At 56.4% G+C, this 27942-nt stretch overlaps 1 protein-coding gene across 3 annotated transcripts in view; it reads right to left on the reverse strand.

The window, feature by feature from the left end:
• Nucleotides 1-4937: 4937 nt before the first annotated feature.
• Nucleotides 4938-27942, reverse strand: part of COL11A2 (collagen type XI alpha 2 chain) — a 30089-nt gene continuing 7084 nt past the window's right edge. Inside the window, exons 7-67 of one of the 3 annotated variants that reach the window (XM_032253362.1) lie at nucleotides 27366-27443; nucleotides 26657-26719; nucleotides 25825-26004; nucleotides 23185-23244; nucleotides 23044-23085; nucleotides 22692-22754; nucleotides 22296-22370; nucleotides 21774-21860; nucleotides 21486-21542; nucleotides 21284-21337; nucleotides 21137-21190; nucleotides 20989-21042; nucleotides 20749-20802; nucleotides 20512-20565; nucleotides 20390-20434; nucleotides 20214-20267; nucleotides 19724-19768; nucleotides 19501-19554; nucleotides 19272-19316; nucleotides 19083-19136; nucleotides 18836-18880; nucleotides 18548-18601; nucleotides 18387-18431; nucleotides 18143-18196; nucleotides 17704-17811; nucleotides 16663-16716; nucleotides 16308-16361; nucleotides 16154-16198; nucleotides 16016-16069; nucleotides 15840-15884; nucleotides 15646-15699; nucleotides 15492-15545; nucleotides 15205-15258; nucleotides 14676-14783; nucleotides 14436-14525; nucleotides 14195-14248; nucleotides 13853-13960; nucleotides 13608-13715; nucleotides 13414-13467; nucleotides 13257-13310; nucleotides 12953-13060; nucleotides 12700-12753; nucleotides 12469-12522; nucleotides 12190-12243; nucleotides 11976-12029; nucleotides 11531-11638; nucleotides 11178-11231; nucleotides 10771-10824; nucleotides 10594-10647; nucleotides 9990-10043; nucleotides 9620-9727; nucleotides 9463-9516; nucleotides 9275-9328; nucleotides 8932-9039; nucleotides 8714-8767; nucleotides 8373-8408; nucleotides 8131-8184; nucleotides 7749-8016; nucleotides 7077-7189; nucleotides 6528-6734; nucleotides 4938-6059 (exon numbers count right to left, since the gene is read on the reverse strand). In XM_032253362.1, coding sequence (XP_032109253.1) covers nucleotides 5919-6059; nucleotides 6528-6734; nucleotides 7077-7189; nucleotides 7749-8016; nucleotides 8131-8184; nucleotides 8373-8408; nucleotides 8714-8767; nucleotides 8932-9039; nucleotides 9275-9328; nucleotides 9463-9516; nucleotides 9620-9727; nucleotides 9990-10043; nucleotides 10594-10647; nucleotides 10771-10824; nucleotides 11178-11231; nucleotides 11531-11638; nucleotides 11976-12029; nucleotides 12190-12243; nucleotides 12469-12522; nucleotides 12700-12753; nucleotides 12953-13060; nucleotides 13257-13310; nucleotides 13414-13467; nucleotides 13608-13715; nucleotides 13853-13960; nucleotides 14195-14248; nucleotides 14436-14525; nucleotides 14676-14783; nucleotides 15205-15258; nucleotides 15492-15545; nucleotides 15646-15699; nucleotides 15840-15884; nucleotides 16016-16069; nucleotides 16154-16198; nucleotides 16308-16361; nucleotides 16663-16716; nucleotides 17704-17811; nucleotides 18143-18196; nucleotides 18387-18431; nucleotides 18548-18601; nucleotides 18836-18880; nucleotides 19083-19136; nucleotides 19272-19316; nucleotides 19501-19554; nucleotides 19724-19768; nucleotides 20214-20267; nucleotides 20390-20434; nucleotides 20512-20565; nucleotides 20749-20802; nucleotides 20989-21042; nucleotides 21137-21190; nucleotides 21284-21337; nucleotides 21486-21542; nucleotides 21774-21860; nucleotides 22296-22370; nucleotides 22692-22754; nucleotides 23044-23085; nucleotides 23185-23244; nucleotides 25825-26004; nucleotides 26657-26719; nucleotides 27366-27443 — 4413 coding nt within the window. In that variant the 3' untranslated portion in view covers nucleotides 4938-5918. Of the gene's footprint in view, nucleotides 6060-6527; nucleotides 6735-7076; nucleotides 7190-7748; nucleotides 8017-8130; nucleotides 8185-8372; nucleotides 8409-8713; nucleotides 8768-8931; nucleotides 9040-9274; nucleotides 9329-9462; nucleotides 9517-9619; nucleotides 9728-9989; nucleotides 10044-10593; nucleotides 10648-10770; nucleotides 10825-11177; nucleotides 11232-11530; nucleotides 11639-11975; nucleotides 12030-12189; nucleotides 12244-12468; nucleotides 12523-12699; nucleotides 12754-12952; nucleotides 13061-13256; nucleotides 13311-13413; nucleotides 13468-13607; nucleotides 13716-13852; nucleotides 13961-14194; nucleotides 14249-14435; nucleotides 14526-14675; nucleotides 14784-15204; nucleotides 15259-15491; nucleotides 15546-15645; nucleotides 15700-15839; nucleotides 15885-16015; nucleotides 16070-16153; nucleotides 16199-16307; nucleotides 16362-16662; nucleotides 16717-17703; nucleotides 17812-18142; nucleotides 18197-18386; nucleotides 18432-18547; nucleotides 18602-18835; nucleotides 18881-19082; nucleotides 19137-19271; nucleotides 19317-19500; nucleotides 19555-19723; nucleotides 19769-20213; nucleotides 20268-20389; nucleotides 20435-20511; nucleotides 20566-20748; nucleotides 20803-20988; nucleotides 21043-21136; nucleotides 21191-21283; nucleotides 21338-21485; nucleotides 21543-21773; nucleotides 21861-22295; nucleotides 22371-22691; nucleotides 22755-23043; nucleotides 23086-23184; nucleotides 23245-25319; nucleotides 25353-25824; nucleotides 26005-26656; nucleotides 26720-27365; nucleotides 27444-27942 lie in introns of those variants that run through there. The other 2 variants (XM_032253363.1, XM_032253364.1) reach the window with 2 other exon arrangements.

Here is a 27942-nt window from a genome sequence, read left to right on the forward strand (position 1 = left end):
AAAAACACAAAATTAGCCAGTCGTGGTGGAGGGCGCCTGTAATCCCAGCTACTCAGGAGACTGAGGCAGGAGAATCTCTTGAACCCAGGAGGCGGAGGTTGCAGTGAGCCAAGATTGTGCCACTGCACTCCAGCATAGGCAACAGAATGAGACTCTATCTCAAAAAAAAAAAAAAAAGGGAACAGGAGCATGCCCCAGACATCCACATCAGCAATAACCAAGACATGGAGATGGAGCCAAGATAGCTTGAAAGGTCTCTCCCTTTTCTTTCCATTGCAAAGGCCGTCACTAAAGGGGGAATTGCTCCCTTACAGGGCAAGTGTTATCCCACTTTGCAGGTGAAGAAACTGATGCTGAGGTTAAATGTACAACTCAGAAGTAAAGCATCCCTGCCAAGATAAAGGAAGAAGCCCTGGTTGGAAATACAGAGAGGCCTGCGCCAGCTAGAATCAGTGCCACTTTTGGCCCTAAGTCTGCTCAACCCACCCAAAGCTAGACCACCTGCCACACAAACCCTTTTGCCTGAGTCCCTCTCTCCCCAGAGCCCCAGTCAAACAGGGTGCTATTTCTCCTCTTCTCTCTAACCTTAATGCCTCTGAAACATGTTTGTTGGGTTTGGGGTTTGTTTGTTTCTATAGATTTGCAGTTCGAAAAATAAGGAAAACCTGCAGGTATTAATAAAATAGCCACAACTGGAAAGGTATGGAATTATAAGAAATTTCACCCTGCATTAGTAATATGGGTATGCCTTATTACATGAGGGGAGCAGGCCCATTACCTGACCCAACAATGTAGCCCAGTCCCCAGGGAGATGTGAACACAACAAGGGATATATCCCTATGACCCATATTCTTTGGCCCAAGGCTCTGTGGAGTCCAAGCTTGTTATAGGTAAAGTGGCCAAGACCTGGAACATGACCTTTACATGAGCTGCCATATAACCAATGTGGCCTTTATCTGTTGTACTTTGGAAAACCATCCATGTCTTAGGAACCAAAAGTTCTTCAACCTAGAGCAAGGCGTTTCTCAGGAAGAGAGCCAGATAATCCCAGCACTTTGGGAGGCCAAGGCGGGGGGATTGCTTGAGCCCAGGAGTTTGAGACCAGGCTGGGCAACATGAAACCCTGTCTACTAAAAATATAAATATTAGCTGGGCATAGTGGTGCTCACTTGTAGGCCCAGCTACTCAGGAGGCTGAGATGGAAGAATCGCCTGAGCATGAGAAGTTGAGGCTAGAGTGAGCCATGATTGCACCACTGCATGCTAGCCTAAGCAAGGGGAGTGAGGCCCTGTCTCCAAAAAAAAGAGGCTGGGGGCGGGGGTGGCCAGAGCAAAGTAAACAAAATGGATTGACCTGCTCCTGCCAACTGAGGAAAGGCCAGGCAGGGTGATATACTGGCTCTCACTGAAGCTGAGAGCTGTGTTCATTCTACCATCCTGGCCCTGTGGGGAGAGCCCTAAAGGAGATGCCCCTGTAGATATCCTCGGTCTTTATTCAAAGACTGGCAGGGCAGGTCTCCCCTACTGAGATGGCAGGCCACTGTCAGCGCCAGTTCCATGAAACTACCCAGAAGATGAGAGAAAAGATAACAGAAGGCCAACTGTCAGCACTCACGGTGACTTCTGCTTCCTCTAGGTTTGAGTTGAGAAACATAACTATGGCCTACACATGTGCACTCTCTGTGAACTGCACAGCTGGACAGAAGGAAGCTCCGGTGTGGCCCTGATGCTCCCTGCTGCCCACACCAAACTTGCAGGAAAAGGCGCTAAACAACCGCAAAACAAGGCGGCCACCAGCTACTACACACACACTCATTTCTGAGGCAGCTGGAGCCTTGGTTTGTTTTGTTTGTTTGGGATGGGGTCTCTCTCTGTCACCCAGGCTCGAGTACAGTGGCAGGAGCACAGCTCACTGTAACCTCAAACTCCTGGGCTTAAGTGATCCTCCTGTCTGAGCCTCCTGAGTAGCTGCAACTACCAGCACACGCCACCATGCCCAGCTAATTTTTAAATTATTTTTTGTAGAGAAAAAGGGCTGTGCGTGGTGGCTCATGCCTGTAATCTCAGCACTTTAGGAGGCTGAGTTGGGCAGATCACTTGAGCCCAGGAGTTCGAGAGTAGCCTGGGAAACCGGGCAAAATTCCATCTCTACAAAAAATACAAAAATTAGTGGTACACGCCTGGAGACCCAGCTACTTGGGAGGCTGAGGTGGGAGGATCACTGGAACCCAGAGAGGTCGAGGCTGCGGTGAACCATGTTCTTGCCACTCCACTCAGCCTGGGTGAAAGACTGAGACCCTATCTCAAAAGAGAGAGAGAGGGAGAAAGAGAGAGAGAGAGAGAGAGTCTTGCTTTGTTGCCCAGGCTGACAGCCTTGTTTTGGACTCACTCCCTCCCCTATCTCATCTCCACCCCCACTTGCCCTGATCCATTCAAAACTACAGACCTCTTAAAAATCACGTGTTTGGTGGGATAAAAAGGAAAAAATAAAATAAAAATAAACTACAAACCTCAGCATGCAAGACAGCCAAGGGAGGCAAGAACAGCTCAGTGTAGTCCGTGGCTGTGTGGTGCTCCCAGGTACAGTGATATAAGTGGTCTGGAAGTTATTTTAATTTTATTTCACAAGTTATTTTTTTTTGACCATAAGTCACAGATGCTAAAAATATCAGCCCAAAGCTGAAAAGCAGCTCCAAGGGTGTGACAGGCCAGACCCCACCCCACAGCCCTCCCTCTACACATGACCGCCCTGCACGCCCCATCCCAAACCCTCCTCTCCTCCACCACCAAGCCAGAGCACAATTCCATCACATCACTTGCCTTTTCAAACACCATCAATGACTCTCTCTGACTTTTTGGGTTCAAATTCAACTCCTTCCACAGGCAGTCAATACTTTTCAAAACTTGGCCCCTCCAGCAAGAGTTTATGTTCTGCCCCAATCGAACCCAAAGTAGTTCCCTAAAGTCTCCACCTTTCTCTTCCTCATCTCCTCCCGCCCCATCCAGAAGCCCCCCTGGCCCACCAGCCAATGGAGACACTGCCAATACCCACAGGCCCGAAGAAGGCTGGGCACCTGCCTTGGTCACACCCAGCCCCACCCCGAAACCCCGCCTCTACAGCCCTGCCCTTAAACCCCTCCCCCTTTCCTTAGAGCATGGCCCTGGCTTTCTGGAGGGGAGGAAGAAGTCAGCTGCCAGGAGAAGGCTGTGGGCCTGGCCTCCTCAGCAGCAACTTGGCACCGAATCCCTCATGAAACTGTTAGATGGCATAGGTTGGCAGCACTGTGTAATTAAATGGGCTGTTGTGGATTGGCCTGGGGACTTAGCCGCTGTGTATAAATGTTATTCAAGTAACTGTACAGCATTGTTTCCATGAAGAAAAGCCCTCGGAGCTCAGAGCATCTGACCAAACGTGACCTTTGGGAAAGTCCTCTTGGTGTTCTGGGAGTGACCTCTGTGGGTTTGGCTCCAGCTGCAGAGAGCACGCCAGAGAAACCTCAGCTCCAGCCTCGCTTGGCTGGGAATGGGTGCGGGCAAGGCAGATGGGGGGGGCACCTGTTTAGGTCTGATCTTCTCTTCATCTGACCCCGAGATGGAGGCAAGGGGGTGTCTGAAGTCCCTGGGCCTTGGATATTAAGGTGGAGGGCACGGGTGACCCCAGAAGCCCTACCCACCACCGGAACCCAGACAGATGAGATCAGGGGCTTCCTCCTCCATTCAGTCTCCTGGGTCGGGGGGAGTGGGTGGGGGTTCAGCGAGTGACGGGAGAGGTGGCGTGCAGAGACGTCTAAGGGACCGGGATTATTCAGCTCACCCGGTGGGGTTGGCGCGCAGTCTTGGCGCGGGCACCAGGGGGCGGCAGAGGCTGAGGCGCCCGCACCGAGGAGCGGCTTCCACCCTCAGCGGTTTTTCCGCGCACCGGACCGGGCCACGCTGGCCCTCTAGACGCCCACATGGGGGTTTCTGCGATCCACAATGAGTTGGGAACCGGACGGCCAAGCCGATGCTGTTGGGGACAAGCTGGGAGGAAGTACGGGGAGGAGGGCGGGGCGCAGCCTACCCGGGCTCGGGCTCAGGGTGAAGGGCAACCCCGCCAGGCCCGCCCTGGGGCTGCTGATGCAAAACCGGGACACAAACGCGCGCACCCGTGAGCCTGGCGCCAGCGAGGAGGAGGCGTCCCAGTTGGGATGAGGCCCTGGAACACGTTTTAATGCAGCGCCCTGACGGGCAGGAGCCAGGCAATGCGACCTGGGAATGTGAAACCCCACGGGCGCCAGCTAGGAGGTCCCTGATGTGCCGCCAGCCTTGGAAGAGAGGCCATCTCGGACACGTAACCCCAAGGGAGCAGAGCTTCTCAGTGCCCGGGAGAGGGAGGCTAGGGGACGGCGGGGGGGGGGAATGGAGTAGGGGGGACAGTCAGGAATTGGGGGACACAGGCAAGGACTGTGCGTCTCCACCCAACACAAAGACTCGAAGTGTGTGCACGTGACTACACGAGTGTGGAGGGCCTGGCCACGGCCCTGGTCTTCATGACAGCACAGCACAAGCCTGAGGGGGAGGGATAAGGTGCCCAGAGGTACACGTGCAGTAAATGTCTTGGAAGTGGGCCTCAGCCTCCCCATTTAGAAATTAGACTGCGCTATATAAGGCTCCTTCTGGAGCTCAGGCCCACCCACACCCAGATGCAATCTCACACGGGTGTCAGAACCTGGGCCATAGGGACCCTAAACCCCTACCTGGTGTCCCTGGGGCATTGTTTGTAATTTTATACTAGTCACCCAGGCTTTGTAAACTCTGGGTCCTGACACCCCAGCTGGATAGGCCCTGCAGCTATCTGGATTAAGCCATACAATTCTGGTAGCCATTTAGCTGGGAAGAGGGAGCACTGGCTGGGTATTGGGGGAGACTGAAATAACACAAGCAGTGACACAGACATCCGGGAGGAGACAATCACATTGTTTAACCATCAGTCAGCATGGACGCTGGGCACAGGGTCCTGGGAGTCCCTTCCATATGCCAGACATTAACCTTTTAATTGCAGGATCAGGGAAGGTGAGGGGTACCCAGGGGAGGGACAGGGGTGGCAATGAACATACTCGGTTGCTCAGGACCATGGCAATTTACCAGCCAATATAGAAGAATTTTAATATTCTGCCACCTGCTGGATGCAGCCCTGCACACACCCCCACACTATTCCATTTCTTCCCGGGGGAAGCAGCCTGGTCCTTAAGCAGCAGGAGTGCGCCAGATCCAGACCAAGTGGAGGAGACAGTGGGCACGTGAGCCCGGGAGCCAATACCTGCGGGTTAGAGGGCCCTACCCTGGCAGAGTCAGAGCCCTGAGGCCAGGGAGACCGTCTATTCCAACTTTCACAGTGGGTGCAACAGCTGAGGTGGGAGGGAGGTGCGAGGGGAGTGGGGTTCAGACCTGAAACCCCCACAAACAGAGTCACTGAGGAAAGCCCTACTGCAAGGAAGTGGGTGCTGGAGCCCACCCCCAGAGCGCTGTCTCCAACGTCTGCTGATTCTTGTTGGCATTTCTCTTTTTTTGTTATTTTGTTTTCCCACTCTTTAAATAATTAATATAATTACTTTTAAATACAAAATGCACCATGTCCTTTCTCTTCTCTTCCATTTGTTTGGGGTGATTGGGAGGTGAGTTTTAAATAAGGACCTCAGCTCTCTAATGGGTCACAGGCTCCAGGTGGGAGGGCCAAGAGCCCCAGATGCCACTCCTCCCATGGGGTATCTGGGCAAACACTTCGCCCCTCCCCTGGCCTGCCCCTGACTGAGGGCTCTCTGCGCCCTGGCCCAAGGCTCTCTAGATGGTGAGGAGCCCTCTTGGGAGGTGGCACAGAGCTGATGTTGTGGGATTCCAGGTGGGCCTGGTTCCAATGGACAGGATCAGACAGAGAAGGTCCTAGCCCATGAAGCAGACAGGCCCCAGCAGCACCCCTCCCCGCCTCGGCGGGGCTCCGAGGTCTGAGAAGGAGGCATCCAGCACTGGCAGCTGCTCCAGCACAGGTGTTCGCACCTCCAGCACCGTCCGGCCTTGCTGTGTCTTCAGTGAGAGACGGGAGAGAAAGGGGTGAGCCGGGTGGAGGCACCCCTCCATTCCCCAACCTCAGGCCCAGGCTCACCTTCCCTCTGAGCATCTTGACCCCATCAGGGTGACTCAGGATGTATAGACTGGGAGTGTCTGTGTGCCCACGAGTGTGTGTTTGCTCCCCCCTCCCGACCATGTGCCTCTCCTGGGCAGCCATGTGCCAGTCTATGTACACGTTTCCATTACCCTGTGTGAGGCTGGTGTGTGCACCCAAGCGAACCTCACCCGGGTGGCTCACAGATGTCTGGCTTCCATCCTTTCCACCCTCCTTACTGGCTTTTGAGCTCCCTCAGGCATCCCTGACAATCCAGCAGGACGGACTCCTCCCTGCTCTCCCTGGTGCCCTGCCCAAGGGGTCTCTCTGCCTCCTTCCTCCAGCCTGAATCTGAGATCAGCCCCGCACCCAGCTCTTCCTGTTCCCACCTGGCAGCCATCTCTGAATTCTTTGACATAGGGGCTGGTCTCCGGGCTCAGCTCATCTTCATTGGCCCCACGGAGTCTCAGGGGACCATCGCGGGCTGCTCCAGAGCAGGGGTAGGAGACATCCTGGTGGGCTGAGACGCTGAGCAGCCGCAGGAAGGTGAGCTGGACCACACCCACTGGGGAGCCCTCTGAGTCCACGTAAGAGAACTGGAAGGAGAGAGATGGCTGGGGTCAGGGGGAGACAGACGGGCCTGAGGAGCATCTAATAGCCCCAGGATAGCTGAACCAGAGTCACGAGCAGGGAATGGCTGGGAGACAAGGGCTGGGGGAGAAATGAGTGGGAGCCAGGAGACTGAGGGTACACGAAAGGCAAAGTAAGCATCAGAGGACCGATGAGAAGGAAAGGAAGGAGGAGCTAAGGAGTGGAGAAGGGGAGGCAGGCTCCAGGGGGACAATAGCCAGGGGACTGTCACCAAAACCCAGAAACCACTAGGCCCTGAGGGGGTGCACCATGGGGCAGGGGAGAGGCAGCCAGAGGCCAGCTCTGACCTGTGTGACGTCATCCCTGGGTGTCACACAGGTCTCCCCGCCAGCCGTGAAGTTGCAGAAAACCCGGAAGGCATCCCGAGCACAGCCCTGGTTGGGGTCGACCCAGTACTCCCCTGTTGGGTGAGGGAGAGGGGAGGTCAGGGCCACCCAGGCCCAGGCTCCAGGATGCTCTTTGTCCCCACATTCCTCTTCCCTCCCAGCCCTCCCCACCATGCTCTCAGTTTCCCGGTCCTCCTCCCTCCCAGAGCCCTAGAATAGCCCATCCTACTGCTGCAGCCCACCTTCCTCACGTGATACCTCTGCCCCCAACAGTAACTCCAGGCCCTCTGACTGGAGGAGGTCCGAGTATGGGCAGCCTCATCCTGGGACAACATGTGGCTGCAGGCGCTCACATAGATTCATCTGTGCAGGTGCGTACAGGTGTGTGCACATGTGTATGTGTATCTGCTCCTGCAGACACTGGGCTGATAACCAACTGGTACACACTGACCCAGATCAGTTGCTAAAATACTGGGATACTTCTGACCTGGTTGGTAAACAGCTGCAGTTCCCAGCCCTTCGGCCCTCACCCTCAATCCAACACCTTCTCCAAGTCTCCCCCAGCATCCATTCTGCTTGTTCAGTGCCCAGGCTATTGGGGAGATGTTTGTGCACCCTGAGGCCGGCACTGACCGTCGGGCAGCTCCGGGTGGCACAGCTTCAGGTCCTGGCAGGTGCGAGCAGGGCTGTCCTGGGTCCCCGTCGGCCGCCTCATCTGCTCGATCTCCTCCCTCAAGGAGTCAAGTGAGCCAAAGATCTCCTCCAGCCCCCCAGGACTGCCGGGGGCTCCCCCAGTCTGCATGGCCTCATCTTCCTGCATCAGGCGGCTTCCATCCACTGAGCGCCGAGTCTTCTTGGGCATCTGGATGGGCAGTGGCTGGATCACCTCGCCTGGGGGACCCTGGGTGCAGGGACAGATGGAGAAGGCAAGAGATGAGGTTGGTGTGGGGGTGAAGCAGGGCAGCAACGAAGCAGAGGGGGACTGCCTTGGGAGCAGCCATGACTCCTCACTCACCGGGTGTCCTGGAGGGCCCTGCACACCTTTCTCTCCCTTGGGTCCAGCTGGGCCCTGACAGGGAATAAATGAGGTCATGGAGGGGTCAAAGAGGTCAAGCACAGATCTAGGTCACAGAAGGATCAAATCAGCCTCCTGGCTGGGAATAAGGGGCTCCTTGGAGGGAGTCTGTTTGCCCTGGAGAGACAGCATCAAGTCCAGAGGGCGTGAGGCAAAGGTCAGAGCTGATGGGGGTCACTCACTGTGGCTCCTTTAGCTCCTTTGGGGCCAGCAGGTCCCTGTGAAATGAGAAACAAGAAAGAGACGGTCACTGCAGGGGAAGAACAGGACTCAGAGGAGTGGGGAGGCAAGGTCCCAAGTCCACAGGAGCCTCAGGTTACTACAGGAGGGGCAGGCCTGCAGGAGTACCAGGACATTCAGAGCCCTGGAAGTATGGGGAGGAGGTACTGGGGATGACAGGACAAATGGGAGACCCTGAGAACTATGCTTGTTAGGCTGGTGGTTCTGTGGAAGTCATTGGGAGGCCATGGGCCGGCAGCAGTGGGGTTGAGGGGACTCAGTGGAGGAACAAGGCAGTACTCACAGGGAGGCCGGGGGGCCCTCCAGGACCAATGGGACCGGATGCTCCTGGGATACCCTAGGAAGGGGAGGGGCTGGTTCAACTGGGTCCTCCTCCCATGCCCTCCTGAGCATCGGCTCCCTCACCCACAGCCAAGTCCCAACTCCAACTCCATCCTCCCCACCCCAACATGAACCCCACTCTCAACCCCCACACCTTCAGGGACCATGCCCTCTACTCACTGTCTCGCCCTTCTGTCCAGGGGAGCCTTGAGGGCCAGGAAGTCCCCGATCTCCCTTCTCTCCCTGCTCACCCGGGGGCCCAATCAGTCCAATGAGACCTGGGTGGCCCTAGAGAAGGGAGCAGGCAGTCAAGAGAATGCACAGAGGAGTCATGTGGGGAGAAGGGCCAAGAGGACATGGAGAGGGACCTGGGCACAGGGCCCGTGAGTGGCCCCCACTGAGCAGGACCCCCGGGACTGGCTGCTGGAGGCCTGAAGCAGAGCAGTGGGCACCCGGGCCCCACAGGTTTCAAGGGTGACGGTGATGGGAGAGACACCTGGCAGCGTGTCTGTCTGTCACTCACCTTCTCTCCCTTGGCTCCAACATCACCCCGGAGACCAGGCAGCCCTGGGGGTCCCTGTGGAGAGATGGGAAGTCACTCTTTCGGGGTGGGACTAAGTTCTCCCCAACAGCCTCCACTTCCGTCAGGGCTTCAGCTCTGCCCAGGGCACCGCCCTCACCCCCTACCCAGCCCAAATCCCAGTCACTCACCACAGGACCTGGGGGCCCAGCCTGGCCTGTAGCTCCAGGTCGGCCTTGCTGACCCTAAAGATTTGAGGGGACCACAGGGGTCAGGAGGAGCATCCCCACACTGCACCTCTCCCATGGCCCCTCACTCCCAGGCCAGCCCCTCCCTGCTGTGACTCACCACGGAGCCTGGGAGCCCCCTCAGACCATCAGGGCCAGGTTTCCCTGCTGGGCCTGCAGGACCCACCGGGCCTGTCTTCCCTGGGGCACCTACAGCACCAGGATCCCCCTGAAACACAAAAGGAATGTGTCTTGAAGGGCAGAAGAGTGGGGTACAGGCGGAGGGCAGAGGGTCCAAAGTGGAAGGGGTGAGGTGGGGAGGAAGGGCCAAACTCTAGGAGCCCTAGGACAGGAATAAGTATAAGGGACACCTGTCCCCAAAAGGGCTCAACATGGGAGAGGTGGACATGGGGTAGGCATCAGGAGACAGAGGCATCTGAGGGGCGGGAGATGGAGGGGGTGCTCCAGCACCAGGGCAGCCTCTCTCTCACCTTGGCTCCCTTCCCTCCTTGTCGCCCCTCGGGACCAGGCGAGCCAGCAGGACCCTGCGGATGGAGTGGAAAGGAAGAGCACGTGAGGCCGTGGGCAGCCAGGCTCAACTCTTCCACCTTCCTCTCCTAGACATACACATACACATGCACGCACACATGTGCATACACAGGCACACACACAGAGGGCTGATTCACAGACATGCAGAACAGATCCAGCTGTGACAGTTGTGAAAATACTGAGTAGTCTGTAGCTGTGGGGAAGATCCACTTGCCCACACCCTACCTTGTGGCCCATCTCCTGCCCCAGCAACTAAAAAGGATCACCCCTGGCCCACAGAAATGCCAGCCAGCACCCTCCTCCAGTTTCCATTCTGCTTGTTAATAACCATCACTACCCCTGGAGAGGACATGCACACCAGAACCCAGGAACAAACATGCCCAAGGTAACACACACCCATCAACCCACCAGCTCCTACACACACACCACACCCAGGGCAATGCAGACACCAGGCATCTTCCCGCCCGGTCCACCTGCAATTGCCCAGCCTCCATCCACACAGTCCAGGCACTGCCTCCCAAGGTCTCAGGGGTCCACCTCACTTACCCGCTTTCCAAGTGGCCCAGGGGGTCCATTCTCCCCAGTGGGACCAGGGGATCCCTAGGGAGAGAGGAATCGGGGTGGCTGAGTGTTTAGCCTCCAGCCAAGGGACTCCTCAGGAGTGGGGCACAGAAGGGGATGAAGCTTGGGCTCAGGGGGGTGGTGGGGTCACTGGTCACTCACAGGCTGTCCTGGCTCACCATCCTCGCCTCGATCACCCTTAGCACCATCCTGGCCCTGCAGGGGTGAAGCAAGGTCAAAGGTAGGCCCCCAACCTGGCTGGCATCACCCCCAAAACTGTCAATCCTCCCATCCCTGGTGTGTGCCTGTAATCCCAGCTACTCAGGAGGCTGAGGCAGGAGAATCAGTTGAATCCTGGAGGCAGAGGCTGTAGCAAGCCAGATCATGCCACTGCACTCCAGCCTGGGTAACAGTGCAAGACTCCACCTCAGAAAAAAAAAAAAATCCCCCCATCCCCTTGCCCGCCCTGCCATACCTCCAGCTTCCTAACACTCAAGCCCAGTGGCCATACAGAGGCCCCCGCACAGAACGCCCCACCCTTTTTGCCCCTTCTCTTGGGTAAGACTCACCCGAGGACCACTTTCTCCAGGAGGGCCAGGGTCACCAGGAAAACCAACGGGACCCTGATTCAGAGGGAGAACAAGAGTCAGGGTCACAGCTCCCTGAGCCCAGCCAGCAGAGACTCCCACGGGCACAGGCCAAGGTTTCCTGCAGCCCTCTTCCACCTCACGCGCTACAGGGCGTCTCTCACTTTCTCTCTGGATCCCAGACTCATGCATTCCTCCCAGGACACCCCATTCCCAGAGCATCCCTCCTCTCCCAGGCTCCCCATACTCCAAGATCCTCCCTCACACACACCCATATTCCCAGGTCCATCATTTGCAGGGCCTCAGAGGACTCAGCCCCACCACCCCAAACTCACAGGGTTCCCTTTGGGGCCATCATCGCCTGTGGGGCCTTTAGGCCCTGGTGGTCCTGGCTCTCCAGGCTGTCCCGACTCTCCTTTCTCCCCACGCTCCCCTCGTGGACCCTGAAGAACAAGCAGAAGGCACAGATGGTCCCAGGGGCCTTGAAGATCAGGAATGCAGCCTCTGCTTCCAAGACACCTTCAGCCATCCCCTACTCCCTTCAGTGACAATGAGACACACACAGAAACTCAAGCCTATATGGGAAGTCCCCTGGTGCCCTTCCCTTCAAGGAAGGGGAAGGAGGGTTCACTCAGACCAGGGATCAGGCCTCACACAGGATGGCAGAGAGCAGACACTTGCTGCAGAAGAGTTCCAGCTCAAGGAGGTCACAGGAAAAGTGGAGGTAGGGTTGGGGGGGTGAAGGGGATTGGGGAGTAGGGCCTTGGAGCTGTCACTCACCTTGACACCTGGCTCGCCCTGGACCCCTGGAGATCCTGATTCTCCTGGTTCCCCCTGCAAGGAGATTAGAGTCAAAAACCTCCTCTCATTCCCTGGCCAAAAAATTCTGATATTCCCCACATCTCATTCTGTTTTATCTCCCCAGCCAAAATTGGCAGAAATCCAACTCTCATCACTGACTTCCATGACTGGTCCATTCCCCCTTCCCAGTTACCTTCTCTCCAGGAGGACCCAAGTTCCCAACACCTCCTGGGGGACCTTGTGGGCCCTGGAAGAGGAACAGAAATAGGTGTCATTGCTTAGGAAGGAGGTGCCATTTCAGGGGAAAGCCCCAGATGAGCAGCCCACAGTCACAGCAGTGAGGCAGTGGAGGCCTCCCGGGGGGCAAAGGCTTCTCTTAGCCCCTGAGATGAGACCAGAGTTTATGGTCTGGGAAGGGGAGGCAGAGGACCAGACACAATGATCTGAAGGGACAGGGGCTGAGATGACTCACATCAGCACCATTCGGTCCAGCTGGGCCTCGAGGTCCTGGGGGGCCAGGTGGTCCCTAGGGGGAAACAGATACACCAGAGATGGGGAAGGGAAGTGAGATGGATGAGCATGAATGGGGGAGGGAGGATGAGAAGCAGCCAGGCCAGGGAGTCAGCAGTGGTATGTGGGGCGGGGGCTGGCCAGGCAGGGAGGTAACTAGTATGGGGGCCAGGGTCAGTAGGGTCACACTCACCATAGGACCCACATCTCCTGTTTCTCCCTTCTCCCCAGAGGGGCCTGGCAAACCCTGTGCAGGTACAGAAAACACGGGCCCAGGTGACCACCCCACCCAGAGTACAGCCCTAGACAGACAGGCCCCACAGTCCCCTCCCCTCAGATCCCACAGGCCCTCCAGTCCTCATCAGCAGGCTGCTGGCAGAGTCTGGGGCAAACATCACCCCATCCTGACCCCACCTCTCAGCCCCTGTTCCTATCCCCCAACTCACCTGTAGGCCTATGGGTCCTGGGGGCCCATTGAATCCTCTTGTGCCTTCATCGCCTTTGGCTCCAAAGTGTCCCTGGGGTCCCCGAGCTCCGGGCTCCCCATCTGCTCCCTGTAGGGTGGAGGGAAAGCAGGGACAAGGACACAGGGATGGGTCATGGGTCAGGTGTTCTCTATCCACAAATACCACACAGAGCTGGGTGCCAGGGCCAGAGCCCCTTCTCCCACTCCCAGCCCCAAGGGCAGAGGGGAGCTGAGGGAGGACCAGAGGCTGCTGGGCCTTCGATAGGGGTGGAGGGGTCACTCACCGCTGCTCCAGGCTGCCCCACAGGACCAATGGGTCCAGGTGGTCCAGGAGGGCCCTGGGTGAGAGAAGAGAGTCAGAGACACCAAAACAGGGAGAGAGATCAGGTGGGAATGAGGTTAAAGGCCAAGAGGTTAGATGTCAAAGTCATGGACACTTACATGTTCGCCCTTGTTCCCTTTGGTGCCCTTCTGTCCAGGGTCCCCCACCTCACCCTGGGAGGAGAAGGCAGACAAGATATTAGAAAAAGGTAATGGGTAGAGTGGAAAGGATGATATGACAGAGGTCAGGGGTCATGGCCAGGTCAGCCAGCTCATCTGGAGAGAAGATAGGTCGGTGTCTGTGGGTCCCTCACCTTGTCACCATCCTCTCCAGCCACACCTGGAGGCCCAGCAGGACCAGGAAGCCCCACAGGACCCTGCACCCCATCTCGGCCAGTTGGGCCAATGGGCCCCTTCTCACCCTGTGAGATAAGAGGAAGGAGTCATGGCCTGGAAGTGACCCTCACCCTCAAACACCCCATGGGAAATTTGTCATAGCCCATCAACCTAGGTTCACAGGCCCCTCCCCAGTACCCTTCCCCAGGACCCCCACACTCACCGGGACGCCTTTCTCCCCTGCTGCTCCAGGGGGACCCTGCGGCCCTGGGCGCCCTGGCGGACCAATGGGTCCCCCTGATCCTGCTGCACCTCGTTCCCCAGGGGAGCCCTGAGAGAGCAGATGAGTCAGACCCCCAAGAAGGAGACCCCAGTCCGCCCATACCAGAGAACCTCAGACCACAATTCCCAGAAGATCTCAAAATCAGATGCATTCTGGCTGCCCCTGGACAGCCTCTGCCCAGCCCCACAGCCCCTGCTGGTATCAGGATGCCACTCCCACCCCCTTCCTCACCCACCCCCTTTCCCAGGCCCTTTCTACCACCCTCTGGAACCCCAGACTCACTGCAGGGCCAGGGGGGCCAGCCGGACCTTCATTCCCCTTCAAACCAGGTCCACCCTATGAACCAGACATTTAGGGATGATGAGACTTCAGAGAAAGAGCAGGGTAAGGGCTGGGGAGGGAAGACAGGCTCAGAAAGATGGAAATGGGGAGTGACATGGAGGGGTCAGGGACAGGGTCAGGGAGGGAGCTCAGGATGCTTGGGGCTTGTGACAGACGGCAGGGGTCTGGGAGTCACACTCACAGCAGTGCCTGGGAGGCCTCTCTCTCCTGGGAATCCCCTCAGACCAGCAGGACCATCCTTTCCTGGGGCCCCAGGGGGACCAGGGTCACCCTAAAAGGAAAGGAGAGCTGATGAGCCCCAACCATGCTGCCAAATTAAACAGAGAGATCTCCAGCCCCCCTCAAATTACCAATTACCTGTTCCTTTCAGCACCCCAATCCCCAATTCCCCAAGTTCTCTTCTGCCTGGCCCCTCACTGACCTTTGTTCCTTCTTTTCCAGCCGTTCCAGGTAGTCCCTGCTCTCCAGGGGGCCCTGGGGGGCCTGGGTGACCTCTCTCCCCCATGGGGCCAGTTTCTCCTGCTGCTCCCTAGACAAAGTCAGAGAGAGTCCCCGCTTTCAGGCCCTTCATCCCACTGTCTGCCAAAAGAGTCCACCATGCCCACCCTAAAACACTCCTCCAAAACCCCTTTATCCCTGGCCCAAAACTCCTGGGAAATTCCCAGGTACTCCTGGGCCACTGCTGGGTTTTCTCTGCCCCATGTGTAGTAGCTGCACCACCTATGTCTCTGTTGGGGAACTGCCTCTTCTGGGTGACAAGATGATGGGAACGCACCCCCAAAAAAACTGAAGTTCAGGACCCCTGCCTGAAATCCCAGCCCCCACCATTGACCCGAGCCCCAGGGGTCTGGGTTAGGTGGACCTGGAACAGGAGTGTGTAACTGAGAGAAGAGGAGCAGACAGACTAATGCTAGGGTCTGGGATTCATTCTCTCCTAGGGACAAACCTACCTGAGGTCCCACCACTCCCGGAGGACCAGGGGGGCCGGTCTTCCCTTGGAAGCCCTAGGCAAGAAAGAGAGGAGAATGCAGTAAAAACAGATGTGGGTGCTGCAGGCAGATTCCCAGGAGGAGGCATCCCAGGCAGGATCGCACGGAGCCCTGGGCCCTGGGTCTGAGCAGCACCACGGCAGGCTCCACCCTCCCAGGAGAACGTCCCTGTGGGCTTTGCAGACAGCTCAGGGGTTAGAGGGTCTGAGGGGGCCCCCCGAGAATGGGTAGCCAGGAGCATCACTCACCACTTCTCCTCTCTGGCCTGGGTGTCCCGGCAGCCCATCCTTCCCAGGGGGGCCCTGGAAGGGGTTCAGGTGTCAAATGAACTCTCGGCTGGAAAGGGGGCAGGGAAGAAGGACTCAGAAAAGCAAGAGGGGTCAGAGTTAGGGGTCAACTCACCGGGGGTCCTTTGGGTCCAGGAAATCCGTTGGGACCCTGAGGTCCAGGAAGGCCCTAGGGACAGAGGTGGGGGAGTCAGGAAAAGGGGGCAGGGTTGAGCAAGGGAACTCAGCTTCCTCTCTGGGGTGAGGAGGGAGCTGCCTCATCCAGGCTCCCTGGGGAGCTCAGGGGAAGGGGACTCTCAAGCCACTCACCCTCTCTCCAGGGGGTCCATGAGGGCCATCACCACCGGATGTTCCCTGTGGGGGAAAGAGAGTCAGGAAGTGGGAGGAGCTGCCTTCCAGCTGTCCCTGAGGTCAGGTGTTGAGGGAGAGCTGGAGCTGAGTGGGCAGGGGGCAGATAGAGCCCTTCGGAGACAGAGACGACTCACCTTAGCGCCAGACTTCCCAGTGGCACCCCGGGGTCCTCGCTGGCCCCGTGGACCCTACAGAGGGGAGGGGAATTGTCAGAGAAACCCAAATGCCCCTCTCTGGACCTTGAGCCACCTGTTTCTCTCCCCTGCACTCACCGTGGGGCCCCGTTCTCCCCGAGGCCCTGACTTCCCTGACAGGCCCTGGTGGGAATGAAGCAGAGAGAACATTACCCAGAGTGAGGCTCCCCACAGACCCCCTCTACACCTCTCCAGCCCTTCCCTCCTCACCCCTTCCCTGCCCCCGGCTTACCCGGGCTCCTTTCTCTCCACTGGCACCAGGAAAGCCAGGAAATCCTAGGGACCCCTGGTGAGAATGGAGAAGGGGGGAAATTATAAAAGGGAGAAGTTATAAAAGGTAGGGTTCAGGAAGGGGCAAAGGGGGTCAGGAGAGGCCACAAAGGCAAGGCGAGGGAGACCTGAGCTCTGCCAAGAACTAAACAACCTTGGACAAACCCCTGATGCTCTCTGAGCCTCTTTTGTCATATGTAAAATGGGGGTCAGCTAAATTCTCTCTGGGTTCCCCCTCTGCTCTGCATACTTGCTTCCTGGAATCAGGGATCAGGGAAGGGAAGAGGAGGAGGGGCATGGATGGGGCATGGCGTCACCTTGGGTCCCTGACGTCCAGGATAGCCAGGCAGACCAGGAACACCCAGCTTGCCCTGTGGAGAGACAGGGAACCGTTAGGAGTGAGAGGAGGCCCAGATGCTGCTCCACCCTAGAGACCTCAACCTTCGCATATAAGGACCAGCCCCCATCCAGCAATGCACTCCACAGACCCCAGCCTCTAGCCCCTCATTGCCTGTCCCACAACTGCCTGATTTATGTTGTCTCTCCTTCCTGTGAGTGGATTTTCCCCAACTCTAGTGCTGGGATCCCACCTCCCCTGTGCCTGCAGATGTATCAGGCCCTTCCACTGTGATCTAGCTGCCGCTCACCTGTCAACTTCAGCTTCATCTACCCCATGAGGGAGGTGGGATCTACCCCAGCACCCACTCCTGCTCCACCAAGACCAGTCCCCCAGCAGGCCCTTTTCCCACCACCCCCCAACTCCCGCGCATGCCACCTGCCCCAGATGCTCCAGGGCTCATCCTAACCAGGCAGCTGCAGAACAGGGTTTGGGAGCAGATTCTGCAGCCAGACTGCCAGGGCACAACCCTGGCTCTGCCCTTCACTGGCCATGTAATTAACAAGCATCCCTGTGCCTCTGCAAAACCTCAGCAAAACAGGACTGTCACATGCCTACCTCACAGGATAGATAGCACACATCAGCACAGCACCCGGCACAGGGCAGGTGCTGGGGCGAGTCAGCTCTGGAGACCACAGACCTCACTGCTATTAGACTCTCTCATCTCAGAACTCCTGCTGCTTGGAGTCTGAACGCATGTTCACTCTGCCTGGAAGCAACAGCTACTCTCTATGCCTCGTCTCCATCCAACTCTTCATGACAGGAAACTTTCCCTGATTTCTTATATATCCCCTCTGCCCATCAGCAGCCAGGAGGTGCTGTTTACACAGGGAGAAGTATAACTAATTCATGGCCATCTTCAACTGACTGGCTGACTTCAGCTGTGGGTACCCCCCATGCCCCTCCCGTCCCCAATGCCCATACTCCAGAGGACCAGGGCACAGATCCCTCATCCCATTACCTTCTCGCCCATGAGCCCCGGGGGCCCAGGGTCTCCAGTCGGTCCAGTGCGTCCCTTTGGCCCCTCGGGACCATCCTCTCCCCTGGAACCGGGGACTCCAACCTCGCCCTGTGTGAGCAGGAAGGACAGGTGAATGTCGGGGACTGGAGGTGGGGTCTGGGCCCAGAGGAGAAATGGGCATCAGGGAGGCTGAGGAGGGCTGGCAGGATCCCAGGAGCCACTGCAGGACAGGGAGCCCACAGGGTGGGGATACTGTGATTGGAGAGCAGGCATGACATAGACCATGGGGTTATCATCCTGTAGGGGTCAGGCTCCCAAGGGAACACAGCACTGGAACTGGGGAGTCCAGAGACTTGGGAGAATATACTGGTGCTTGGGGTCTCCAGAGTGGAGGCTCAGTAGGACACGGAATTGGGGCCAGTGTAGGTTCTCTACTCACCCTGTCACCTTTCACGCCTATGTCACCTTTGAACCCGGGAAAGCCATCCTCGCCCTGAGAAAGACGGAGGTGAGAGGACACCACAGATGACAGAGGGCTGGGGGCTCTAATGGGGATTCCGAGAACATAGATGGAAGCATGGGCTCAGGAGCTGGAAGGCAGCGCAGGGCAGGCTGGAGGGAAGGCAATGAAGAGAGGAGATGGCGGGACTGAGGTGCTGGGAAGCTGGGGACATGGTGCTCACCTTCTCACCCTTATGACCCTTCAGACCCCGAATTCCATCTACGCCCTAGAATTAGAGAGAGGATAGAAGTAGGAGAGTGATCAGGGGATGGAGATGGGTTGAAAGGACTGAGCTCCTAAGATTCCAGATGGCTCCCCTGACCACAGCGCTTTGTCAGTTACCTTGACCCCTCGAGGTCCTGGGTATCCTAGAGGACCCTGAGGTCCAGAGGGACCCTGGAAGAAGAAAGAGAGGCATTTATAAAGAGGCCTCAGGGCATCACTGTGGGGGCCTCCAGGGGTGGGAGAAACGGAAGTAGCAACATTGCTGTCTGGGTAGGGTTACAGGGCACAGGAATTGAGAATGTGGCAGAGCCACATGAATGATGAGACAAGGAAATCTCAAGGACTTTGAAGGTCTAGAGTCTGGGTGGAAGTTCCCTCAGGGAATAAAGACATGGAAGATCTCACCTGGTTTCCTTTGGTTCCAGGGGGACCTTCTTTCCCTGGGTGACCCTGGAAGTAAGGAATAGAAAATGTGACCTGTGGCCCCTGTCACCCTCTCTGCACCCCTCCCTACACTTCTCCCAATCCAAATTTCCTGTGACCTAGTGAAGCCAACTGTCCACGGGCAAGCACCACCAGTGACCTTTCTGTGCAAGGGTCACTGGAGTGGGAGGCCAAGGGGAACTGGATTCAGAAGTGGGGGCCCACTCACCGGGGGTCCATCTGAGCCAGGCATGCCAGGGAGCCCTGGCTTCCCTTGAGGACCCTGCAGGAAGACAAGGAGGTTCAGGGTCACTAGAGGGGTCATGTCTGGACACAGATAAAATCCCAGCAGACATTTTGGGTTCTCCCTACATCCCCACTCCAAATCCCCTGTCCTCCAAATCACTTGGTCACTTACCTTCTCACCATGAGGGCCGATGGCACCTTGAGGCCCGGGGAGACCCTGCATACAGGGAAAGATAAGTCACAGGGGCCTCCCACAGTCTCTTCAGGCCACCTCCCCATTCAGATCATGAGCAACAAGGGCCTGAGACCCTTAATTTCCTGTCTCCTTCTACAGTCTGACCCATTATGGAAGGCCAAAGGAAGTCACTAAAATTGGGAAAGGGAGTAGGGGCACCGCTCACCTGGGTCCCAGGAGTGCCCTGTTGTCCAGGAGGTCCTGGCTCTCCCTGGGGTCCCTAGAAACAGGTAACCAGGCACGGGTCAGAAGGAGATGGTGACAGAACAAATTTAGAACAGGGAGCTGAGTCCCAGCAGCGACAGCCAAGAAGGCAAGGGCAGGAAGCAGGCAGGAGTTAAAATGGTGACAAACGGGATGCTGGCAGGGACCTCCCACCCATCACTCACCAAGCTCCCTTTGGGGCCCTGGGGACCATCCATGCCTCGGATGCCCTGAAACACAAGATGGGTGTGAGCAGCCTGAAGGCAGGCCCAGAGGGACCTGTGGTTTTGAGAGGCCCGGCCATACCCGAGGGCGGGACGGTCAGACCTCCAATCCATCCCGAACCCAAGCAAACACAGCTGGCCCAGGCCCGCAGGGGTGGGGCTGCGGATCTGTGGGCTTGTGGGCTTTAGTTTTGTTTTTCTTGAGGATTTATTCCTAGGCTCAGAGCCCTAGGGGCACCGCACCACATGGCCCTCCCAGTGCACGGGCAGCAAGGGGCGGGGGAAAGAGAGCGAAGGCTGAGGCAGGGCAGGGTGGGGCCAGAGCAGGGGGAGCACAAGGGGCATGGAAAGTGTGACAAGAGAGGAGAAGGAGCAGGAAGGCAGCTAGAAAGGTGGAGAGCTGGAGAGGTCCAGGGGTCACCTCAGGGTCAGAAATCAGGGAGTCACTTACAGGGGGTCCAGGAATACCAGGTGGGCCTTTGGGGCCAAGGAGACCTCGAGGTCCCTGCATTCAGGGTGAGGGGAGGAGATGGCATGAATGGATAAAAATGTGTCCCTTTAGTGCCCATGTCCCTCTCCTGGCTTCCCCAGAACCCCCTCTCCCAGCACCAGCCCTTGGACACTCACCGACTCTCCAGGCAGCCCTCGAGGCCCAATCTCCCCGTCGTCTCCCTGGAGGAGGAGGACATGGTGAAGCTGCCGTGCCTTCCAGACCTCTCCTGCACCCAGCTCCTTGCCACTACACTTACCCTCTCTCCATCCTCACCAGGGGGACCAGGAAGGCCCTGGGTACCAGTATCACCCTGCAAAATGGGGGAGCTCATAAGAGGAGCCTCAGAGTCCCCAACACAGGCAGACACCAACCCTCTGCACTTAGCCAACCCAATACATTCACTGAGCCAAGCCCCCAGCCTCCCCTCCCTACATACCTCACTCCTACAGAAGATCTATCCCCGATTCCAACACACACTGCCTAATGTACTCACCCTATGGCCCTTCTCTCCAGGGAGCCCTGGGAGTCCATCAAAACCTCGGTCACCCTAGGAGGAGGAGGGGCAGCCAGAGTGAGGACACAGCCCTGTCTAAGCCCACCTCTCCCTACTGCACCCTGAGTGGGGTGGGGCTCATCCTGGGGGAGCCTGGGCAACTAGGTCATTCATAAGAAACAACGGAGCCCAAGGTGGGCTGGGAGCTACCGGCCTCAGGGAGGGGCCCAAGCCTGTCACCTTCACTCCAGGTTCTCCAGGCATCCCTCGGGCTCCATCAGCACCTGCCCGGCCCTGGGAGTGCAAGGGAAGTGTCAGAGCAAGCAGGGGTGCAGTCCTCTACACTGCGGATCTCCCCACAACACCCATCCACCCCCGGAGTACTCACCCTTCGCCCAGCCTTGCCAGGAGGGCCTGTGAGGCCCTGAGGTCCTCTGGGGCCCTGGTAAGAGGAAAGATGAGGGGGCATAGGTAAGTGAGTGGGGAGACTGAGCTGGGGAACAGATATGGGGGTACAGTGGAGGAGGGTGGTCACCTGAGGTCCTAGGTCTCCAGACTCTCCTTTCAGGCCAGGGCTCCCAGGTTGTCCCTGGGAGAGAGAAGAGAGGATGGCCATAATGGAGGACACATCCAGCAGTGACCTCAGAGTATTCCCCAAAAGAAGCCACTTTCCAGAACTATCCACACCCCACACACACAAATAAAGCATCCTCCACCCAAGTACCCCAGTCACTCACCAAGGGTCCAGGACGCCCTGTGTATCCCATGGGGCCAGGGGGTCCACGGAGCGCCAGCTATGGGAGCAGGGGAACAGCAAAGCTGAGGGAGAGGCAGCAGGAACTCCCAGCCCTAGCACCCTCCAAATTCACCCTTCATCTCCTGATCCTCATCCACTGCCCTGGATTCTCCCCAACCTCCCTGTAAACCTCAACCAACCCAGACCTCCCCCACCCCACAGTCACTCCAGCCAACCCTCCCAGTGCTCCCCCAGAGTCTTCCCTGTCCAGGAAAGCAGCCCCACTCACCCTCGCTTGCTGCAGGATCGCCTGGGCCTGAGCCTCCTGGGCTGCCACCACAGGGCCCTTGTCACCCCCACCACTGCCAAACCGGAACTGAGGGCAAGAAGAGAAGGTCCAGGTTCTCTTCCAAGAAAGCCATGAGACCCTCCCAGCCAGAGGCTTCCTCCAGCAATTCTCCCAGCTTCTGCCCATCCAGCATTTCCCATGGCTTCCAGATAACCACTTAGAGGATTCCAGAAACTCAACTCCTGCCCTCCCCGCTGCTGCCCAGCCTCTGCCTCCAGAAAGACTCTCTTCTGGTTCTAGAGCCCCTGAAATATAAGCTGTTCTGCCCAGTTCTAGAAGACTGGTGTTCAGTTCTAGGTCATCTAATAAGGTCTCATCTCCCCCACCCCAAAGACCAATCCCTTTGGGCTGATGATCTTTAGAGACTCCTCCAGAGCTTTCCTGCCCATCTGGTTCTTGGTAACACAACACAATTCCTTGTCTTCCCCATCAGCCGGTTCCAAAATTCAGGAAACAACTCACTGGGAGCATGAGGGATGTACCAGGAGGACCAGGAGCCCCATCTGATCCAGGGAGCCCTGCTCGGCCAGGGGGGCCCTGGAGTGGGAAGACAATGCAAAAGATGAGGTGACAGATCGGGGACATCCAGGTCTAAGCATGATTTTGAAATGTCCTCTTCAACAGAATAGGTGTAGATTCCTCTAGATCTTTCCTGAGCCCCCCACTCCCATAGAGGAAAATGAGGGTCAGAAGCCAGATTATTCCCCTCCCCAACCAGAGGCTGCCCTCTCTTCTGGGTGCCGGGAAGCACGACCATCCCCTCATTCATTAACCAGTCAGCTAACAGGAATTAGTGGGCATGGCAGCCCCCCACTGGCTCCCCCGAAGCTTCCCCCAACACAGAGAACACCCTCTTACCCTCTCTCCAGGGTCTCCAACTGGGCCTGGGTTCCCCTGGATGCCAGGGGGGCCAATCAATCCCTGAGGAACAAAGAGTAGGGGTCAGGTGTGGGCATTCAGACAGGTGTGGGCACTCAGCCTGAAGCTGAGGAGTGGTCTGTGCAGAAGAGATCTGGGAATCTGGGAGGCATTGATTGGAAGGATGCTCTGGAGTTCTGAGGAATGAGTTCTGAGTTCTCTGGAACTCCAAAGGATGCTCTGGAGTTCCTGCATATGCCTGGGCGCCTGGGAATATGTGGGAAAGACTCAGAGGGGCACATGGGAGGAGTTTCTGAGAAAATAATGGCAACCGGATCACTGCTAGACTCACCGCAGGGCCTTCTGGGCCAGGGGGCCCCTCCACGAGCATACCCTGTGGAGTCAAAGGTTAAAAGTCAGAGGCGACAGGTCCAGCACACACAACCCCACTTACTTCTTCCACTGCCTCAGTACTGTGACCAGCATGACTTACAGGTTCCAGCACTGCAGGCTCTCCCTTCTCACCCTTCAGCCCCCGGGGTCCATGGGCAGCCTGAGGGAGACACACATGTAACCCCCAGTGGGGTCCGTGAGCAGCCGGGAAGCCAGGCCTGTCCCCATCCCAACTCCAACCTTCATTCTTAGATCCTGTAGAGACCACTTCGGCCCAAACCACAAGACCCGCAGCCCTCCCCTAAAACTCCCTCTTCACAAACCTTTCCTGCCAAGGAGACCCTGGGGTTCCCTGCCCCCACAGTTCCCACCCCCACCTCAGCAAACACCACCTCTCCATTTCCTTTTTTTGAAACGAAGTCTCAGTCGCCCAGGCTGAAGTACAGTGGCATGATCTCAGCTCACTGCAGCCTCTGCCTTCCAGGTTCAAGCAATTCTCCTGCCTCAGCCTCCAAAGTAGCTAGGATTACAGATGTGTACCACCATGCCTGGCTAATTTTTGTATTTTAATAGAGATGGGATTTCACCATGTTGGCCAGACTGATCTCGAACTCCTGATTTCAGATGATTCACCTGCCTCGGCCTCCCAAAGTGCTGGGATTACAGGTGTTAGCCACCACGCCCGGCCCCTTCCAGGAATTTTAAACCACCCACCTTCCCAAACCCTCTTCTAGAGGACCCTATCCCATCTTCCGAACTCCCTCTGACCTCAGAAATCCCTAGAACCTTAAGAAACATTCCACACATTTACCCCAACACGTCACAAAAGAATCTCTCTACGATTGTGGGTAGATTTTTATCTGGGGTAAGAAGAGGGCATGAATCCATATGAGAACCTGATAAAAGCTAGGCCAGGTATGGTGGCTGATGCCCACAATCTCAGCACTTTGGGAGGCAGAGGTAGGCACATCACCTGAGGTTAGGAGTTTGAGACCAGCCTGACCAACATGGTGAAACCCTGTCTCTAATAAAAGTACAAAATTAGCTGGGCATGGAGGCACACACCTATGATCCTGACTACTCAGGAGGCTAAGGCAGGAGGATTGCTGGAACCCGGAGGCAGAGGTTGCAGCAAGCCAAGATCCTGCCACTGCACTCCAACCTGTGTAACAAAGTAAGACCCTGTCTCAAAAAAAAAAAAAAAAAAAAAAAAAAAAACCTGGAGAGCAGTCCCCACTGATAGCACAAACTCAGCCCTCATAACTGGCTTTTGGAAAAATACAGCTCTTGCACTCGCTTATCCAAGCCCCAGAGCAGTCCCTCATAGTACAGCCCACAGTTCCTCTCCCAGCAAGGATGTATTGTGCATCGCCCTTCCTCCAGCCCTCATGTACACTCCAAGCCCACCAGTTCCCTCCCTTGCACACCCCCCACTCAGACACCTGTTCCCAACACTAGGGCTAGAAACCAAATAAGGACAGGGTGGAGACATTCAACCACCCCAACTCCCCCAAAATTCTTCAGAATGCCCCTCTCCACCTTCATTCTGACCAAACAGCAATGATCAATTTCAAAACTCTCCGAAATCCCATATCAACCCCAAATACCCAGAGAGCAGCATAAAGGAAAAGCAGCAGAAGCTCAAGGGAGGCAAGAGAAGGGAGGTGTCGGATGCGGCAGCAGGGAAGAGGGGGCAGCCATAACTGCAAAGCAGGAAGATGGAGTAGAATAGACAGGAGGCAGTTCCACTGGCATGGAATACTGGAAGACATGAGGACAACTGAGGGACACAGAACAAAATGACAAACACTTGGAAGCAAAAATGATGCCAGGGCCAAAGAAAATTAAATGTGGCCAACATGGCTAGAAAACAAGCTGGACAAACAGGAAGTGGCTGTACAGACAGGAAGCAGCCAAGAAAAGAGGATCCGGGAAGTAAACCTTCAACAACATGGCTACCGTGACCCAGAGTAAAAAGAAAGGCACAAAACAGTTACAACAGGACTCTTGCAAAGAGAATCATGACAGTGAAGGGTAATTCTTCCAGAAAACACAAACATCAAGGCTAGGACACACAGGAAGTAGCCATGAGAAATACTGAGGCCCACAATGGGAACTTTTTGATTTGAATGACCTGGGACATAGAGGAAGTGGCTTATTGTCAAAGGAAATTGTCACAATATAGCATGAAAAACTAAAGCCAGAACACAAATAATAAATTCCTTTCAGTCCAACCTGACACAGTTACCAAGATGGATGCCACAGCTGGAGAAGGCAGGAAGGGACAGATAATAAGTGGCCTGTAGGTTAAAAAAAGGTGACATAGGAAGTTAGATCATTTGGTAGAAACATGAACAAAAAATTGTTTTCACCAAGAAGAAATGATAGAGACACATTGAAAATGGACACAAGGTAGTAGCTTCTTGACCAAAAGCTTTATGAAATTCAGCTTGATTTAGACAGAAAGTGACTAAGAAAAACAGGAAGTGGCTACGTAATTTTATTAAATTCCCAATTGCCCTGGGCACAAGTATCCACAAGAGTTACAGGGTAAAACATTTGGCAAGGGAAGGCAGGTAGTAATCTTTTCAAGCAACGTAAACATCACACGTGAACAGAAAATGGCAAGTCACAGATGGGAAGTAGCTCACAGCCAACAGCAAGGATCAAAACCAACAAGAAGCAATTCTTGTAGCTCCCACTGGTGGTCAAGAATGAAAGAGAAGCTCCTTTCACTTACGGCTCCTGAGTGGGCTGTCTCCGCAGAGAGGGCAGGGCCAAGCTCTGTCTCCTCACGATAATCGTCCCCATAGCCATAGGTGTAATCGTAGGGCCCTTCAGGGAGGTCTGTGCCACCCTCCCCATATTCCTCTGTCCGGAACCTGTCAGCTGTGGGGGGGACCTGGAGATCTGTCTGCTCCTTCCCAGGGATGGGGAGGGAGAGGGGTAGATGGGGATATTAGGGCTGAGAGGAGGCTTACCCTGGACCCCAGGGTGTGATAACTTCTAGCCCAAAGGATTCTGAGGGTAATCAGAATTGGAGTTTTTCCTCCCAAGAGCCGTGGGAGTGGTTGTATAGAAATGGAGGGGCCATCAAAGGCCGAAAATGGGGAGACATGTCTAGAAATCGGGCCCGGTGGGAAGAAGTGGTGGATAAAATGAAGGGTGGCCGGAGGGCTGGATGCAGAGTGGACAGTCCATGGATATAATGACAGATAAAGGAGTCCAAGAGTGACCAAAGTGATAGAGAAGACAAAAGATAACAACATTGGACAGAAAATGGCTCCTGGGAACAGAAATAGGACATAGAAAGTAAGACCATTAGACACCAACATGGAGACGAGGTCACTCTGGAATCAAAGAATCATGGACACTGAAGGGAGCTGGTTGGACTTACAGAGGCAAGCAGACCCATAGGTCTAGAGTGACCAGAAGACAGAGGCCATCAATGGAAATGAGGAAGAACCCTCCGGCCAGAGGAGGGGCTGGTCCGTCAAGATGCCATGGGCCAAGGGGAGTGGGTCACAATGCCCATTGTCCCCAGCTGGGGTGAGGGTGGGGCACAGAGTTACCTCCTCAAGGGATGGCAAGGGGCTTGACTCCAGGATTTCTTCCTCTTCACCTGGGGTGGGGTCCTAACCCCAAGGAGAGAAAGAGAAGAGTAGCACAGGGTAAGAAGGAAGGAGAAAGGTTAGCGGAAGAGGAGGCAAAGCAGCCTGTCGCCCGAGGGCAGGGTCTGTCTGTGCTGGGGGATGGGGGAAATCTCAGATCTTGCAGCCCCTTTGGAGGGGGACAGTTTGGGGAGAGTGAACCTCCAAGGTCACAGAGGTTTGGGGGCAAAGATCTGGATGCCCCGGCTCTACCTGCCGGTAACCGCTGCCTCTGGTCCTGGGGGTGGGCCAGGCAGTGGGGGAAGCTGCCCTCCGAGCTGGGCGTCGGGAAGGGGGAGGCTGGCCACGGGCTGGGCCAGAGCCTGCAGTTGGAGAGGGCCTCCGGCCTGGTGAGGGGGATGCCTGCCGGGCTGCTGACCTCTTGGCAGGTGGGGTAGGCTTTCGGGGAGGGGTCCGACGCCCCCTAGGGGAAGGGGGAGGCGTGTGGTGGGGGGTCCCAGGGTGCTGCAGCAGAGAGACAGGGAGGGGACAGGCAGTAAGTAAATCCCCATCACCTAAACACACTGTGCCTCTCCCCACAGCATGGAGAGGGGAGGAAGGTGTCCTAGGAGATGATTTTGCCAGGGGTGCTAGGAGGAAGGGAAGAAACGAAGGGGTCCTTTGAGTTTACCTGATAATCAGGGGTCGTCCCCGTAGTCATCACATCGTAATAGGGGGGCTCGTAGTCATAGTAGAGAGACTCAGTGGGCTGGGATTAGGGGGTGGGCATAGGCAGGAAGGGGATGAGGTGATTGGAAGGCGTGGGGTGAAGGGCAGGAGAGGTAGATAAAAAGATGGTGGGCGAGTCGGAAAACAGGGGAGGTGTGGAGTTGGGAAATAGAATTGAAGATGAAAGGAGAGGTTGAGGGTCAGGAGGGAGGTGGAGAGAGGTGGAACAGAGGGAAGGGGTTCCGCATGTGGGGCAGAAGTAGACATGATTAAGAGATTGAACCTCTGATCTTCAGACCACTGACCCCAGAGCCTGTCTGTACTCTAACTGTCCAGACCCCACCCAACCCAGGCTCCCTTCTCTTCCCTTCCTTCCCTTCCCCTCCCTTCCTTTCCCTTCCCTTCCCTTCCCTTCCTTTCCTTCCCTTCCCCCCACTACCTCCCTTTTTCCTGCCCCTCCAGGTAGGTGGGGGCCAGAGACCAGGCTCCCCACCCCCAGACTTCTGCAGACCCACCCCTCCTTTGGGATTCCCTCCAAC

This window comes from Sapajus apella, unplaced genomic scaffold, assembly GCF_009761245.1.
Source record: "Sapajus apella isolate SASKATOON/1434 unplaced genomic scaffold, GSC_monkey_1.0 scaffold83, whole genome shotgun sequence".
Classification (NCBI taxonomy): domain Eukaryota; kingdom Metazoa; phylum Chordata; class Mammalia; order Primates; family Cebidae; genus Sapajus; species Sapajus apella.